Source organism: Chroicocephalus ridibundus, chromosome 9 (genome assembly GCF_963924245.1).
Source record: "Chroicocephalus ridibundus chromosome 9, bChrRid1.1, whole genome shotgun sequence".
NCBI classification, from domain to species: Eukaryota; Metazoa; Chordata; class Aves; order Charadriiformes; family Laridae; genus Chroicocephalus; species Chroicocephalus ridibundus.
The window spans coordinates 6,032,109-6,048,722 of record NC_086292.1 but is presented as its reverse complement, the minus strand read 5'-3'; the positions used below and the strand labels follow the sequence as shown (position 1 = coordinate 6,048,722).

The 16,614-nt window shown below is 53.5% G+C and overlaps 1 protein-coding gene across 3 annotated transcripts in view; it reads left to right on the top strand.

Moving 5' to 3' along the window:
- Positions 1-15,398, top strand: part of FRMPD3 (FERM and PDZ domain containing 3) — a 61,657-nt gene extending 46,259 nt beyond the window's left edge. For all 3 annotated transcript variants that reach the window (XM_063345821.1, XM_063345820.1, XM_063345819.1), the window contains exons 15-17: positions 5,385-5,529; positions 10,887-11,708; positions 12,524-15,398. In XM_063345821.1, coding sequence (XP_063201891.1) covers positions 5,385-5,529; positions 10,887-11,708; positions 12,524-15,390 — 3,834 coding nt within the window. In that variant the 3' untranslated portion in view covers positions 15,391-15,398. The remainder of the gene's footprint in view (positions 1-5,384; positions 5,530-10,886; positions 11,709-12,523) is intronic.
- Positions 15,399-16,614: the final 1,216 nt, after the last annotated feature.

Here is a 16,614-nt window from a genome sequence, read left to right as displayed (position 1 = left end):
GAAGTTCCTCCTCATGTTTAGGTGGAACTTCAACATGAGGAGGAACTCCTCATGATGGGAAAGTGATGGGAAAGTGTAGGCTGGACCTGCGCCTTCCCCAGGACACAGCAGCACCACAAGGGACCCAGCACCACCATGGAAGAAGAGAGAAGGAGGCACCTACAAGTTTGCAGTCTATGGAGGTACCTCTCCGTCCGCTGTGACGTTTTGTGGGACCGTGACATTCACCCGGGGGAGGTGGCGGCTGCTCAAGCCCCTAAGGAAGGAGACGCTGTTGCAGAAACCCGAAGGGCTGCTGCTAACAAAGGCAGGAGGTTTATTGATCAACAAATGGGAAATAATGGTCCTAATCACAGGCAGCCTGGTATTGATAGATCTGAGTTAATAATGCTTAAAGGGAGGGAAGGAAAGGTCAGTGTACAAGTGAAAAATTGACTGCTGTCTCGTTAGGCCCGGATGCCTATATTATTAAATATAAACTTGGCAGCGTACCTCAAGTAAACCAGGGAACATAAATTATGAAAATTCATCTCCCACCTTTCTCCTGCACTACATTAAAGGAGCAGGGTAAGGCCCAAAGTACATGATAAAGGCAGGAGATTAGAAGGAGATGCACATAAGCTTAAGGGTTATAGCATGCATAGATCGGGTCATAAATTAATTTAAATATGAGGACTGTTAAGATCCCCTAGCATAACCCTGGCCATAAAATTTCCTCCAGACGTTCTTCTGTGAAACCTTCACCTTTGTCTGAACGTGAAAATATCCTCCAGAAGGACATCGAGGTTTGATTTAAAGGCAGGGCATAATAGAAAAAGCACTATATCCTTAATAAGCTAATGGAAAACTCATCTCTCATATCCAGTATAAATGTATTTTTTTTTTTACTTTCTAGAGAGACTGGTTGCCAAGTGGGAAACTCTAAGCGAAAAAATGTCCTTTTCTCATTAGGACTAGAAAAACAGCATGAGTGAAAGATCAAAATATCAATAATTTCAGGCCGGTATTATGCATTTAAATGTAGAAAGAGCATTCTCTTTGAAATTTGCTTCTTTTCATGTTGGCGTATTACAGGTCAGAGATGAACCTTTACCTGCGCGTCCCGCTGGGAATCTGATGTTTGGCATTTTTAGAGCAGTAGCATTATCCCAGTAAGTTTGCTTCTGTGGAAAACCAGCTTTCATCCCAAAAGTGCTGCTGCCCTGACAAAAATCAGCCAGGCATTTCTGGCTGCCCAGGGAAGTGGTTGGGTCACCATCCCTGGAGGTATTTAAGAGATGGGTAGACATGGTGCTGAGGGACATGATTTAGTGATGGCTTTGGCATCGTCAGGTTGATAGTTGGACTCGATGATCTCAAAGGTCCCTTCCAACCTAGACAATTCTATGGTTCTATGGATTCTATGATTCTGCTCTGGCAGAAGCGGAGCCCTCAGGGCCACCAAGGTACGAGCCCCCATTACTGTCACAGTGAGAATGTGCTGGTGAGGAAGAGGAAGAGGATGGGCTGGTTGGCATGAGACATGCCATTGGTGCGTGGCAGGATGGCAGGAGGATAACTGAAGGGTTATCCTAGTTAATAACTTTTTCCCCATTGGTGATTAACACCGTCTCCTGCTTAACAGCTGGGAAAGAGGTACTGCATTTTGTGGCAACTTCCAAAAAAAATCAGTGCCGATAGGGCAGGGAGGAACGACACCGGGTTTGCTCTTGCTGCATCCTTCCCTGCCTTCTGGCTACTCACAGAAGCCTCTCTGCTCTACTGCACCGCCAGGTTTAGAAAACGGATGAAGATTTACGCTCTTTCAGGTTGCTGCCTTTTTGTCAGGTCTGCTTGAGATTGAGCCGTGAGTTAAAAAAATTGGAGGGGGAGGCGGGGATGTTGCATGAGCCCCATCCCCTTGGGGACCAGACCAACCCTGACCACAGGCACGAGCCCTCACTGCTCCTTGCAGGATGTTTCCGAAGGAAAGGAGATCAGTCCCGTTCACCACAAGACATGGGTATCACAAGGAAGCCCAAAGCACAGACTACAGTCCTGCGTTGTTGTAACTTAGAGCTCCCTGCAAAGCTGCCCTGAATTTACCCACTGAAACCCTTAGCAACATTAGTTGGAAATTTTTCACGCAACTGTTCAGAAAGTCAATGTTTGCTCGGCTCTCCTGTGCCTGGCTGTCTCCACGACATCTCGTTTGCCTTGCCTGCGTGGAACAGGGTGACCAAGCTTGTCTAAAAATAACATCTCCGTTAGCTGCCATCCCTGACACCTCCTCTTTTGTAGCCTGATTTCTCAAGGAAACAAGGCTGCTGCAATCGTGCTGCCTCTTTGCCTCTTGACCCCACGAATCACTTCCAGGTCTGTTGGCCACTTTCAGGGAGACGTGGCGGCAGGGTGGACATCTCAAAGGCAGCTGAGCGGCTGCGATCTCGGCAAAATTACCTAGGTAGGTGGAACAGAGAGAGATTCAGTCTTGTAACCCCGCGTGGGGAAGGGTTGCAGCCAGACCTCTGGTTAGTGAGGAGCAGCAGAGAAGCCACCGAGGCCAGGGGAGACGCACAGCCCGGGAGCAGCAGCTTTTGCTCACATGCGATATCGTTTTAAACAGCCGATAATCCAATGGCGGAGCCCCTGCAGCGCGGGGTCCCGGGCCGTGGGGAGCTCGCTGGAGTCCTGCCGGCAGCGCAGGTGGATGGCTTCAAGCTGCCCCTGAAGTGATTTAATCCTTAATAACAATATTTGAATGCTCGACAATTAGAGAAGAACTCTCACGCCGCTTGCTTGCCAGGATGTGAGAGTAATCGTTTCTAAGACCCCTCGCTAAGCTGTAATGCTAATCAGTATTCAGATTCCTCTTTTTCAGAGCAGAATGCTACAATTAACCCCAGCGTGCCCCGCACCGATTGCTGGAGGCTGGGCTTGCTCGGAGACCTGGCAGGGAGCTCCTGGCGTTTTGATGCGTTGCGTGTGTTTTATTTGTAGGCAAGAAACACCGGCCGGGGGGTTGTGTCTCAGTCTTGTCTCCCTTCAGGAGGACTGAGCCGGGGGCTGCTTCTTGCCAGCAAGAACCTACAGTCCCACCTCTGGGTGGGTGGGAGCGTCCTGGAGCAGCGGTATCGGAGCAAAGATGGAAATAGGGCCAGGTCTCAGAGGTGCTGGTACCCAGTTGGGGTACCGGGGCTGCACCACGGGCTGAATGGGAAGGCAGAGAAGGTCCGTGACTCTGTGCCACTCAGCCTTGGTGTCCCCAAGAGCTAGCTGTGAATCTCTGGTGTGTGACTCGCACGTGATGGGAACTAACCCCCTGGTTTTCCTTTTGAAAGGGGACGCTTGACCCGCCTTGGCCTCTTCATTTAATTTCCCAGTAGCGGATACTCATCAGCCATTGCCTCCCTCCCCTCGGCATTTGCTTCCTTTCTAGTCACTGGCACTCAAACCCTCACTGCTGCACAACAGAGGGGGGAAAATGCGCAAATGACTCGTTATTCAACAGATGGCTTGAAAAACCCAAGAAGGCTTAGCCCTGTGTAGAAGGCACTTGTTTTAAGGATGCTTCATACAGCAGAACTGGAACACATCGTTTCCTTTCATCACTTGTGTCAAGACTGGAGCTGGGCTAAGAGGTGTCACCCCCCCTCACCGCTGCATGCCTGCCTCCTTCCAGCTATGTGAAGAATCTCTTCTCTCCTTTCTCTCTATCTTGATACTTTCCCTTTGATCTGTGTCATCTCAGGTTTATTTTCCGTGATGCAGAAAGAGCCTCGTCAAGCACGCAGGGGCAGAGCCTCTCAGCACGGCCTTTGCTTGTCGGGTTATTTCTCTTCCACGTCAGGTTATTTCTTTTCCTTGCTCTTCCTGCACAGCAGCCAAGGAAGGAACTTCTTTACCCTGGCCCTGGGAGGAATCAGGCCCCGCCAGGGGCTGGTGTGTCTTGGGGATGACACGCGGCTCTGCCCAGGGTTGATGGCTTCACAGCCGGGTTTGTTGCGTTGTATGGTTCAGTGTGACACGCTATAAGGCCAAGATTTCCTTTGCCAGAGTTGGCTTGGTGTCTGAAAAAAGCAAGTGTTGAGCAGAGCACAGAACTGGCCAGTGGGCATTACCAGGAACCTCCTGTGGTTATAAAACAAGAAAACCAAAATAGCTATAACGCTTTTCACACTGTGTAGGCTTAAGTGTTTTTTTTTTTTTTGAAACGGGCTTGGTTTGCCCTGGATGTGGTGAACGCGTTCTTCTGAGTCCTGGAGGGCTGTCAGTGTGCGAGAGACCGAGCATGGCAGGACGGGCAGCCCGAGCCACAGCAGCAGCTCGACATCCCCTGTTGCCTGAGATAAGCCCCGTACCGGGGCACAAAGGTCCTTTAGGCAGGGGTGCTTTGTGCGGAGGGTGGATGAGGGCTGCAGCTGCCGTGCAATAAATTTATTGAAGGTACGGACAATTTTTTTTTTTCCATCTCATGGGTCCGCCTTGAGCGGTGCTGGGGGCTCAGAGCGTGCGTGGACCACTCGACCGAGCTGTGCTGGCGCAGGCTGCTCTGCCCAGCTGGGTCCCAACCTCACCGGAGGGGTAAGAGTGGATCCCACCCCGAAGGCTTCCCAGGGCGAGCTAACCTTCTCCTTGGGACAAGCCAGGAGTCGGAGAGTCACGGTGTCTGCCGCTAGATTGTGCGGTGAGGTTGTATGTGGCATGCAGATCGTGTCTGATTATTTTTTTCTTCTCTTTAAAGCAAAGACCTTTTTTAGCGTGCGAATAAACGCTCTCCTAAAAGAGAAGACGCCATCTGCTCCTAAGCACAAATTTAATTTTCCGAAGCGTTAGGTTTAAATAAGATCCACAGGCTCAGAGTGGTGGCTGGGGGAGCCTGTAATGGGGGTTTTGCCCCTTCTGCATCTTGCTGGAAGCAGATGTCTTAGGTTATGGGAGGGCGACGTGGTGCCTGCAATGAAACTGTGATTCTGTGATTCTGTGAAACGCGGGTTCTGGCAGCTGGAGACCCCACAGACTCCCTGAGCTCCCCAAGGCCTGATGATTAAACTGGTGCTTGCAGGTAGAGCACTGACATGCAGACAAACGACCAGGAGCCGGTTGCATGGGAGCCCTGCCACACACAGCCTGTGCCCTGTGGGGCTCCACCTCCCTCATCATCCTCAGGGGAGGCAGCAAGCGGGGATTACAGCTGCAGCGAGGCGCTTTCTTGTGCACAGCGATTTGTTGGGTGATCTGGAGCAGGGAGGTGCACCTGGCGGTTTTTCCCTGCGTGGGTGATAAAAGTGCCAGCCAGCTCACCAGTTACACCAGTGCAGGGCAGGCACAAGCCCTTTGGAGTACTGGTCCCGAGCCAGCTGGGCTACCTGGCCCTCACGCGCTTTGCCTCTCTTGCCTTCCAGCCGCTGGTGCTGCTGATGGAGTGGCCTGAAGCCACCAACTTTGCCTGCCTGATCGCAGGCTACTGCCGTCTCCTGGTGGACTCCAAGAAGATGATCTTCTCCAGGGCCCCCAGCCAGCCGCCCCCGCCTCAGATTATCAAGGCAGGTACGTTTCAGCCTCTGCTTTCTGTGCGAGCCCCTTCCCCAGCCTTCCCCCCCTCCTCCTCTTCTTCCTCCCTCCGCCCAGGGCTCTGCAGCATTAGAGAGGAGAAAGGTTTCTCTGGCATCGCCCCTCTGCTCCCATTCCCCCCGCAGAAGCAGCAGACCCCCTTTTTAACCAGAAAACAAGGAGACAAGTCCTCATTTTGGATAAGCTCTGACTTGTGTCAGCTCGGGCCCTGAGCACTCACTGCAAGTGATGTTCTGGCAGCTCCCAGAGCAGATCCGGGAGGTGCCGTTTGAACAGACCTGTAACGCTGCCAGCCAAACGCGGGGTCCTCGCAGACGCAGCCTGTGCGTTGCTGCAGGGATGCAGCACACGCTCCTTGGCCAGCATCCCAGCTCCGGAGACCGACGTGAGTGTATGCACTCCGTCAGGGACACTGCCGCCTTTATCAGTGCGGGTCTGGGCTGCACAGGCAGCTCTGCAAGCATGGCTGCTCTGCTGATTTCCTAAATCGGGCAGGAAACTTTGATATCCCAGCTTTTCCAGGTGCCCAGCCTGATGCAGGGAGCAGGGGGCTGGGCTGGGCACAGCAAGAGACCACAACGGCTGAAGGACAGGTTCTGTCCCACCAGACACCGATGCTCTGTTCCTTGAGGATGGATTGCAGGTGTGAGTCACCCTCAAAGCGATCAGTGATTCTCAAGAGTCGTTTCAAACAAGAGCCAACCATGGGCTGTTGTTCCATGCAGGTGTTCACGTCGTATATGTTCTGTATAGGGAAAAATAAAATACAGGATCAGTGGCTGGAGATGGGCAAAATACCAAGGCAGCTGACTCTGGAAGGTTGCTCCCAGACCTCCCGAGTGACACCGCAGCTCCAGAGAGCTGTGACAAGTCTTCAGTTTAGCTGGCAGAGTGTCAAAACTGCCTCCTCAAGATGGGAATAGCTGGGGGAGGTGGGAGGAGTGCCAAGAGCTGTAGCAGGGTCCTTGGGAAAGGACTTGGTGCCTCTGAGGTCTGCGGAAGGCACCAGGACACGGACTTAGCGCGTGTGGGAGGACACAGTGGCATCAGGAAAGCATCTGCGGCAACCTCAGTGAATCCAGGGAAAGAGCTGGCAGGTGGTGTTGGTGTAAGTATACGCGCATGGTTTCTTTTCTTTTCTTCACCTGTGCCTCTTATTGACAGCTGTCACTGTGCTCTCTGCTCTGCGTGCCCTACAGAAACACTTTTAGTCACGTTTTGCTCCGAGCGGGGGGTGTTTCCAGCTTAACTGGCTATCACCAGAGTGGTCCTTCCCTGGGTCACGGCACCCTGAGAGGGGCTACAGGGACACGATGGGGCACGTGGCTGTGGGGAGTCAGAGGAGTGCGGTAGGAAGCGGTGAGCATCCCAGAACATCCCCAGGGGCTTGGAGGGAGGCTGGGGGCACCCGCAGTTACTGGTCACTCAGGGGATGTCTCAGCATGTGCGACTGGTGCTTTTCCACATGTTCCACAACAGTGATAACAGCCAGGATTTTTCCTCAGGGAGATTTTGCTTTGTGGGCATGGTGCAAACCTATGCCAAAACGGGTAGGAGATCTTGCCCTTTTCTTGACAGTGTCAAGAAAACAATGTCACTCTGCAGGGGGCTGGAGTGAGTGTGAGGGGAGGTCATGGTGTGGGTAGGACGGCGATGGAGCAATGGACCCATGGCCTTCATACGAAAGAGCTTGGCCCTCTCTGGGTGGCCTCAGGAGTGCAATGAAAACCTCTCTGACCAGCGGAGTGGCAGAGCTTCCCTGCAGACCCAGTACACTCAGCCCAGCCGCTCAGGCATCCGTCAGAAGGAGTGAATTTAGCGTGTATTGAGAAAACAAAGTCTGCTCACAGTTCTGGTCTCACTACGGCTGCAGGCTGAGGTGTCAGGCGCTAGAAGGATCGCAGGGACTGCTGATCATTAGCACATCTCTGCAGGAACGATAAGAAAGCCCCACTCGGATGAATCAAGTTAGCCCAGGATTTGACTTCCCAGGCTGCAGGCAGGCTGTGCCAGAATCTTAAATGTTAAAATCAAGCCCTGGCCCATGCTTTTTGCCTAGAAGAGGAGCGCATCCATCTTCCCTGAGGCCCATTAAAGCCTCCTGCTGAACTACAGACATTTTTAGAAATGCACGCTCTGTCCGGATGCTGTCAGTTAGATCCATCTCTCCGCGTTTCCCTGCGGAGCCGTTATGCCAGATCCTTGCCCTCCGCAGGAAGGGTTGTGCTCTGCTGGAGCTGCCCAGGCGAGTCGCCTCCCTGCCCCTTCCTCTCCCCGCTCCCACCAGCAACCGTCGTCTGCCGAGCAGCTCCGTGCCCTTGGTTGCTCTCTCAGCTCTTCGTCAGGACCTTCTCCCCGAGAGCATCCAGCAGCTGGATTATGGATTTTAGGGGTTTGGTCCCATTCAGCGACGGGCCCTGGCTGGGCACGGGCAGCCAACGAGGCTGTCCAAGTGGGGCAGGCTGCCGGCATGACCCATCAGAGATTGGTGGCAGACATCAGAGGTGGTGGCAGACATCATCAGAGGTGTCTGGCTTTGGGAAAGCCTCTGCTCCGGTCCATGCCAGCCCAGCACAGCCCAGCGCCGAGCGTCCCCAGCTGCAGCAGCCTTGAGTTCACTCACACAGCTGTCATTTCTGAGTGCTGGCATGTCCATAAATGAGAGAGATATTGTTTTGATCGGGTTTTTAGCATTGCAGGTGATGAATAGTATAATACAAATGTGTGTTTGGGGAGACAAATTGTCCAATTTGTTGAGCTAATGAATTTAATTAGGATTTATTTGATTTAATTTATACTTGGTGAGACGGAGCCTGCATCCCCCTGGCAGCCATTCTCAACACAGCTGCACAATTCAACCTGGGATGCAGACAGATGCCCCCCCTGAGGGCTGGACCACTGGCCAAGCAATATTTCAGCCGCTTGCCTCGCACAAGGGAGCGAGGGGCGGCTGTGCAGGGAAACGCTGAGCAGCAGGAGCAGAGGGCTCTTTTGGAGCTCGCCTGATCCGAGAGCCGTCAGCCAGAGAGAAACGACGTGTGGTTTGCGGGCAGCGAGGGACAAGGGACCTGAGGGGGGGCGTCTGTCACTTAAAGTCAGCCAGGTGATGTTGGACGTCTCCCCAAAAGGCAATATTGCACCGCGTTTAGCAGTCTCCTGAGGAAAACTGATGGGTCTGGCCAATGTTATGCAAAAATGGTGACAACAATTCCTTCTCGCTGTATAATGCGTGAACTGGCGGGCTGAGGCTGAAGATCCTCGTTCGTGCATGCAGCCAGGCTGCTGTCGTTGCCCTCTGAATGTGGCTGGTGGCTCGGTGATGTGGCTACCGCATCCCCGTGTCTCATTGCCTGCTGTGCTGACCAGCCCCACTCTGGTTCTGCCCAGCTCTGCCTCCCAGCAAGCTACTGGGATCTTCCTCTCGCTGTTGCCGTCACGCAGGACAGAAAGAAGACGTTTTCCCAGGTAGCCAACGTGGATGGAATCCAGCCCAGAGCAGTAAGAAAGCTGAGACATTTAGGAAACAGACCTGTCAGGAAAAGGTTAAAGGAATTTGCTGTGGTTAGTCTAGAAAAGAGACAGATGGGGAGATGGAGAGGAAGGAACGGGACGATATTTCTTACGTCTAAAGGTTGTTTGTAAAAGGGCACTGATCAGTTGTGCTGCTGGTCCATGGTGTCATTGATCTAATTCCTCACAAAAAACAGCTTTAGGGTCAATACTTTCTTATCATAAATGTCATAATATTTAACTTTCTAAAATTTATATGATTAAGTTCTGTAGCACGTAATTGTTTTGGAGGCAGTGGAGCAAACCATCCGAGGTGGCCTGTTCCGTCAGTGTGTCACAGGGTTTTTGCTGCCTGGAGCTCAACTGCTTCTCAATTCTGTCCAACCACCCTCTAGGCTATTCTGGCTTCCGTCATCACTGTACCCCAGACACACCTAAGGGCCTCACTAAAACACTTTTGACGACTCTTTGTTAATGGGAATCCAGGTTTTATTGATTTAGGAAAAAAAGGCATGTCAGCTTCTTCAATACCACGTGGGCTTTTTTTGAGCTAGCCATCTTCCATGTCCACCATGTAGATCTCTGTACGTCCCTCTCCCTTCTGCCTCCTCCAGGTCTTCCCTTCTCTCCTTATTGCAGGGAGGGGCTGATGTCTCAGAGCCAGGAGGTCCCTTGCCTTCAAGAATCAGCAGTCTCCCCCTGCTCTTGGTGGCAACACACGTGGTATCCCTCAGGGCTTAACCCTTTTCTCTAGAGAGACTCAGGCACTCAGGTGGGGAGGCCAAGGCAAGCGTGGCACATACAAAGCCACCCATGGCAATGTGCTCCCCTCCATCGCACAGGCGTTTATGAAGGTTGCTTTAGTTATGTTCTTTCTGCCTCAGAGGTGGGGTATGGACAAGCTGATCACCCGAAGTCCCTTCCAGCCCATGATCTGTTTGAGGAGGTAGTCAATAGGACCCCCTGGGAAACTGCCCTCAGGGACACAGGAACAGAACAGAGCTACCAGATCTTTAAGCCCCTCTACTCCGCTCTGGGGAGAGTACTCCACCTGGAGTACTGCGTCCAGCTCTGGAGCCCTCAGCGCAGGAAAGACACGGACCTGTTGGAGCAGGTCCAGAGGAGGCCACAAACATGATCAAAGGGAGGGAACACCTCTGCTATGAGGACAGGCTGAGAGAGGTGGGGGTTTTAGCCTGGAGAAGAGAAAGCTCTGGGGAGACCTTATTTTGGCCTTTCAGTACTTAAAGGGGGCTTATAAGAAAGATGGGGACGGACTTTTTGATAGGATCTATAGTGATAGAACAAGGGGTAATGGTTTTGAACTAGAAGAGGGTAGATTCCGACTAGATATAAGGAAAATATTTTTTACAATGAGGGTGGCAAAACACTGGCACAGGTTGCCCAGAGAGGTTGTAGACACCCCATCCCTGGAAACGTTCAAGGTCAGGTTGGACGGGGCTCTGAGCAACCTGATTGAGTTGAAGATGTCCCTGCTCCTTGCAGGGAGGTTGGCCTAGATGCCCTTTAAAGGTGCTTTCCAACCCAAGCCATTCTATGATCTGCACGTGCAGGACTTTTTTTCCTACACTCATTACTGGCAGACAGGCCCAGCGGGTTGCAGAAGATGATTTTTCAAAAGCCCGGCCAGGTGGCCTGGCTGTGCCGCAGGGAGCATGCGTGTCCCACTGCAGTCCATCACGCCGAGGGCTGGAGGGCAGAGAGCACATGGACGCTTTTCCAGGGTGAGCAGGATCTTCCCCGTGCTGTTTTCCCTTCTCCCGGGTGCTGCTGCTAATGCTCTTGTTGTGGTTTTGGTTTAGATTACATCAACGCACACAACCTACACCGACCTGCCACGGCGGGGCACACGGGAAAGAAAGAGAGCGGGTTGGTGGGTGGCTCTGCCGCCAGCGCTGGAGCAGACAGAGCTCCGGCCACCAGGGCTTCGGACTCGGAGCTTATCAGTTTTTGCTACCTGCACATGCGAGAGCAGAGGAAGGAAAGAGAGAGCAGGACGGACATCAATGAAAACCTGATTTTTTTTGAGGAAACTCGTCCCAGGACCAAATCCGACCCCACTTCCAAAAGCTCTGGCCAAGGCTACAACGGGGCAGCTAACGAGTATGACCCGGATGGCCTTGACCAAGACAGGCACGCGAGCAGGGCCAGGGCGCACACCATCGACACCCACCTGCGGAGCGACACCTCGCACTTCTACTGTGAGTCCTGCCAAGCCAAAATCAAGAGCCGGCTGGCCTCCTGCAAGGGGGGCAAGCCTGGCAGCACCCGGGACAATATGGTGGACTTGATGTCGCTTCCTCCTCCCGGGAGCGATGAGGAAGAAGACGAGACGACGTCCCTGCTCCCCGCCATCGCCGCTCCCCCTCCCGGCTTCCGAGACAACAGCTCAGACGAGGACGACCCCAAGCGCCGGGCGGCTGCCCAGAGCCAGGAGCAGGGCCGGCATCTCTGTGGCATCCTCTACGACGAGATCCCTGTCACGCTGATAGACAACGTGCAACCGCGGACAGTCCGAGACCATGCCCAAGAGCTGGACGATGCCCTGGTGTCCACCCTGCAGGCGCTGGAGGCCCTGGCTGCTTCAGAGGATTGTCCGCATCCCCCGCCACAGCAGACAGCAGGTATTTCAGTGGCTGTGACTTTCTTTATTCCCCGTAGCCTCTCTTTGCTATGGTGCATCCTTCCCCTTTAGTGCCCTTCTCCCATCCTATATGTGATTCTGGAGCAGCTTCTAGTAAAAACTAAGTTGGGGCAACAGGTTCTAGCAGGAGCAGTCAAGCTGCTGCTCAGAAGATTTCTAAGAAGCTGAGGTGGGATTTCTCTCCCTGACAGTGGCTGAAGGAGTCTCTTGGTTATCCCGTATCTGCCGTGGTCCATGTGTCACGATGCTGGGGTGAGGCACTAGCAAACTGTGATCGTGAGTTCCTCCCTGCTGTGAGGGACCCCACTCAGCTGGTACCTTCGACGCTTGGTCTTCGCACATTCCCACCCAGGTTTTGCAGCATGTGAGCCCTTCACAGGGCAAACCTGTTGCCAGATGGGTGTCTCTGGGACCACCCTGCTGGCAGCACAGTCCTTTGTCCCTCACCCCACCTTGTCTGCCCTACTAGCTATGGCAGAGTAGCTGTTGCCCGATTTTCCATCTTGCTCCAGACAAGTCCCTGTAGCTCTGCTATCGCTGACCCTGGAAAGCTTCCCAGGACCTTTTCCTGGGCCAAGAGCTCTTGCTGAATTGAGCTAGCAAGCCAGCTCAGTGCTGACAAGTGATCTCTCTTAAAAGCATTAACTCTTAGTTGTGGGAAGTCACTAAAGTTTCTCCGACGGGATGCTGTCTCCTGCATTCCTGCGACCCTCCTGCCGCATGGAGTTCCCCTCTCCTCTACGTAGCAGTGTGGTGTGAGTGTTGGCGTGGGGTTTTCTTTGTGTCCCTCCTCAGGTCTTATTGTCCTGGCTGCCATCACTCCTGAGTCATCCTTGGATTCCGGCCATGAAACCAACTCTTCAGAGCTAACTGATGTCTCAGAGATGGTCTCTGCTATGAAGCAGCATCAGAACGCAGCCTACTTCCTCGCTCAACACATCAACAAAGAAAGCCTCCTGGCCAGAAAGGACTTGCCTTTCCGAATCCAGAGCTGTGCTGCCCAGGCCGTTCTCACCTCACCTTACCCCCTCAGCCGCCAGGAGACGAGCCCTTCATTGAAGCCGGCTTTCTCTCACCAAAGCCCCAACCTTACCAACTGCAAGAGCAAACAGGAGCAGCAACATGCTGAGCGGAGCTACACCTTGGCTGTCCAGCCGGTGCTGGCCCCCCAGATTAATGACCAGAACAGGGGGGCTCCCGCGCCAGGCTCTGAATGCAAAGGTACAGGCCACGCAAAAGCTGCCTTTGAGGTATCTCCGCATGCCACAGCAGCCCCGAGCAGGGAGCAGGCACAGGACCTCCAAGAGAAGATGCCCAAAGAGGTCCCGCCGAGCTCCAAGCTCCTCCTGGATCAAAAAAGTGGTGTAACTCCAGCCGTCATTTCAGCTGCTCTGCAGCAAGTGGCAAACACAAAAGGCTCAGCTCCCCAAGTGGCAGCAGTCTCAAAAGAAGACAAGAACACGAACGGTACCAGCAGCTGTGCAGCAGCCAGCAGCAAGCCTTTGAAACCTAAAGGAGGTCCACAAACTGCAGAGACATTATGCAACTGTCAGCAGCAGCAGCAGCAACTCTCTCCGCAGCAGCACTGTGAAGTTTCTCCAAGTCCTAAAGAAGCTCATGGCAGTAAGGCTGAAGCTTTCCACCACACCTCCTCGGGGGAGGAAATGATGCCCGGTAAGACTTTTGCCTCTAAAAGCTACCAGCAAAAAGTGAGTAGAGATGCTCCAGGAAAAGCCGCAAGTGGAGAGCCAGGTCAGAAGGCAGGTGGGGAAGCCATGAGCCTCGTCTTTCAGAAACACACAGCTCCTTCAAACCAAGGACAGAAAATGCAACAGGATAGTTCAACCAAAAGCTTAAAAGCTGAGAGTAGCAATCTGCACTCTGCGTCACCTGGGAGCACTTTCAGGAGCACCACTGAGGAACCCAAAGGGCCGATCCAGCTGGTGCCCAGATCCGAGAGCCTGCAGATCAGCACTGTGCCTTCCAAAAAAGCAGAAAAAGTCCTGGAGGTGACCCAGCAAGATGCAGATGTCCCAGCTAAACCCAAAGCTCCAAAAGCTCCCTTCAGGTTGAGGAACCTGTTCTCTGCAACATTTCCGACCCGGCTGAAGAAGGAGACGGACGAGCGGCAGGCCCAGCTGCAGAAGGTGAAGCAGTATGAGCTGGAATTCCTTGAAGAGCTGCTCAAGCCAAAGAGCAAAGGTGACCTCCCACCACAGGAGTATCTGCACCCGCCTGCCCCTGGGCGCTGCAGCTGCCAGCTAAGGAGCAGTCCTGTGCAAAAAGTCCCAGGGATGTCCAGGGAGCAGAGGCGCAGCTGCGACTGCAAGCGGATTTGCAGGGGGGTGAGGCCACCCCCTAACCAGTTGGTGATGCCAGAACTGGAGAGACGAGGGAGGGATAAAGTTAGCGATGACCAGAAGCAGGCGGAAGCTGTTAGGTTGACAAGTGTGAGCAGCCCTTCCAAAGGCAAGCGGATACGATCCACAAGTTTAGAGTCCAGAGACTATCGGTCAGATCCAGAGAACGGCGTCTCCTGTTTGACAACATGCGCTTCCCGGGGGGAGTGCATGGGGGCTCCACACTACAGGAAGCTCTTGCGTCGCTACAGTGTCAGTGAAATAGATAAGACTGATAGGACATCCCTGTCCTCTGACATCTACCAGAACATCTATACGACCAAGCAGAAGGGCCCCCAGAAAGAGCCTGAGCCCAGCATCCTTTGTCCTGTTCTGAAGAGCAAAATCCTGGAAGCCTCTGGAGTGGCTGACCCGTCCTATGTCCAGATAGCTCAGGATAAAAAGAACCAGAAGGGTTCAGCGGTGTTCTCTGTCCAGGAGGAGATGTATCCAAGTCCTGCTGAGCTGCGGGATGAAGACATGGAGGATGAGAAGTGCTGCTCCATCCGGTACTGCTTCTACTACAGGAAATGCGATGTTGCAGATGATGGGAGCGAGAAGGATGAGCTGTCCTATTCCATCCCCATGCAGCTACTCCCGGGAATGAAGCTGGACAATCAGATGGTCCCAGTCATGAGCAGGACTCTTCAGGTCCTAGATGCAACAGCCTGCAGCAGTCCCAATGACAGTCAGACCCAGGAAATAGATTTAAGGACCTCTAGTTTTGAGGGGAGCTTGGCAAAGATCAACACCCTTCGAGGCCATGCCTACAGCTTTCCCAACGGGTTTCTGCAAGTGCAGCTGGACACCAACGAGCTCCTGACTATCCTGAGGCAGTGTGTGGTGAGCCCTGACGTCCGGGACTGCAAGCCCTACATCTCCCAGCTGGCTGAGTACAAGCAAGAGCTCGCCCTCAAGTTCAAGGAGTTTCGGGCCTCCTGCCGCCGTGTGGCAGCTGTCGACAAGAGTCCTACCCACATGCTCTCCGCCATCACGAGCAGCTTCCAGGTGCTAAGCAGCCTTATCGAGACGTTTGTGAGGCTGGTGTACGTCGTGCGCTCGGAGTCTCAGCGCCAAGAGCTGCTGACGAAGGTGGAGGAAGTGGTGAGAAACTACACCTTCCTCCTGAAGGCTGCGGAGGAGTCCACGGCCAGAACGCTGAGCCACCAGCAGACGGTGGAGCAGCTTGCCCGCCAGTCAGCCACGGTTGCCACTGTCATGGGCACGCTCACACGCTCCCTAAAGACGTTGATCAATAAGTAAGCCAGCTACAAAAACCAACAAGCCAGTGTGTGCCGGGTCATGGGCTAGTGGTTCTCAAATCGCGTAGGTCTGGTGAGGATGCATGTCTACAGGCCCACATCTACTGGGGTCTGCAGTAGTGGAGATGCTCTTTTATCTCTGCAGAATGGATGGTTGTGTTGGTGGTGGTTTTGAAGGGTAAATTCATGCCCTGTCGCAAGCTGTGCAACCAGTTCATCAGGGGTCTCAAGCAGCTGCTCTGCTTGCTCTCCCATGCTGGCTTGTTGGTGATGGTACCTGGGGGGCACAGTCACCCCGTCTCCATGCTAGTTTGGTTTCATGTGGTTCTGGGCCTCACTTGTGCGAAGACCTTTGTCACGGTGTGTGGTGGGCCGGTGACTTAGCAGAAACTGAGCTGAGATCTCCTGGCTTCACTCGGGCAGTTTGGAGCCAAACCAGTGTCTTGCCACGTAAACAGCTCTTCTGCCTCCAGGGTCTTCCTGGCCCACAAATGCAACGTAATTAGCAGCAGAAGGGATCTCGGGGGTTAACGTCCCTGCTGCTATGCTGGGGCTTGGGAAGTAGTCCTAGCATGGGCAGGATGCCACAGTCCTGGGGCAGAGCTAGGTCACCCTAGCAGGCTCTACTCTCACCGCTAAGGCACCGATGGCCGAGTCCTGAGCACAGGTACTGCCTGTGCAAAGGGTGAGGGCTTAATGCGTGCCAGTAGGGAGGATCCAGGGAACAACAGGCCTGTCAGTCTGGCCTCAGTGCCGGGGAAGGTTATGGAGCAGGTCATCTTGAGTGCCATCACACGGCACATACAGAACAACCAGGCGATCAGGCCCAGTCAGCATGGGTTCATGAAAGGCAGGTCCTGCTTGACTAACCTGATCCCCTTGTGTGACAAGGTGACCTGCTTGGTGGATGAGGGAAAGGCTGGGGATGTTGTTTACCTAGACCTTAGTAAAGCTTTTGACACTGTTTCCCACAGCATTCTCTTGGAGAAACTGTTCATGGCTTGGATGGGTGTATTCTTCGCTGGGTAAAAAACTGGCTGGAGGGCCAAGCTCAAAGTGTGGTGGTGAAGGGAGTTAAATCCAATTGGCAGCCGGTCACAAGTGGTGTTCCCCAGGGCTCACTACTGGGCCCAGTTCTGTTTATTATCTTTATCAACAACTTGGATGAGGGGATGTTGCGCACCCTCAGCAAGTTTGCAGATGACACCAAGTTGGGCAGGAGTGT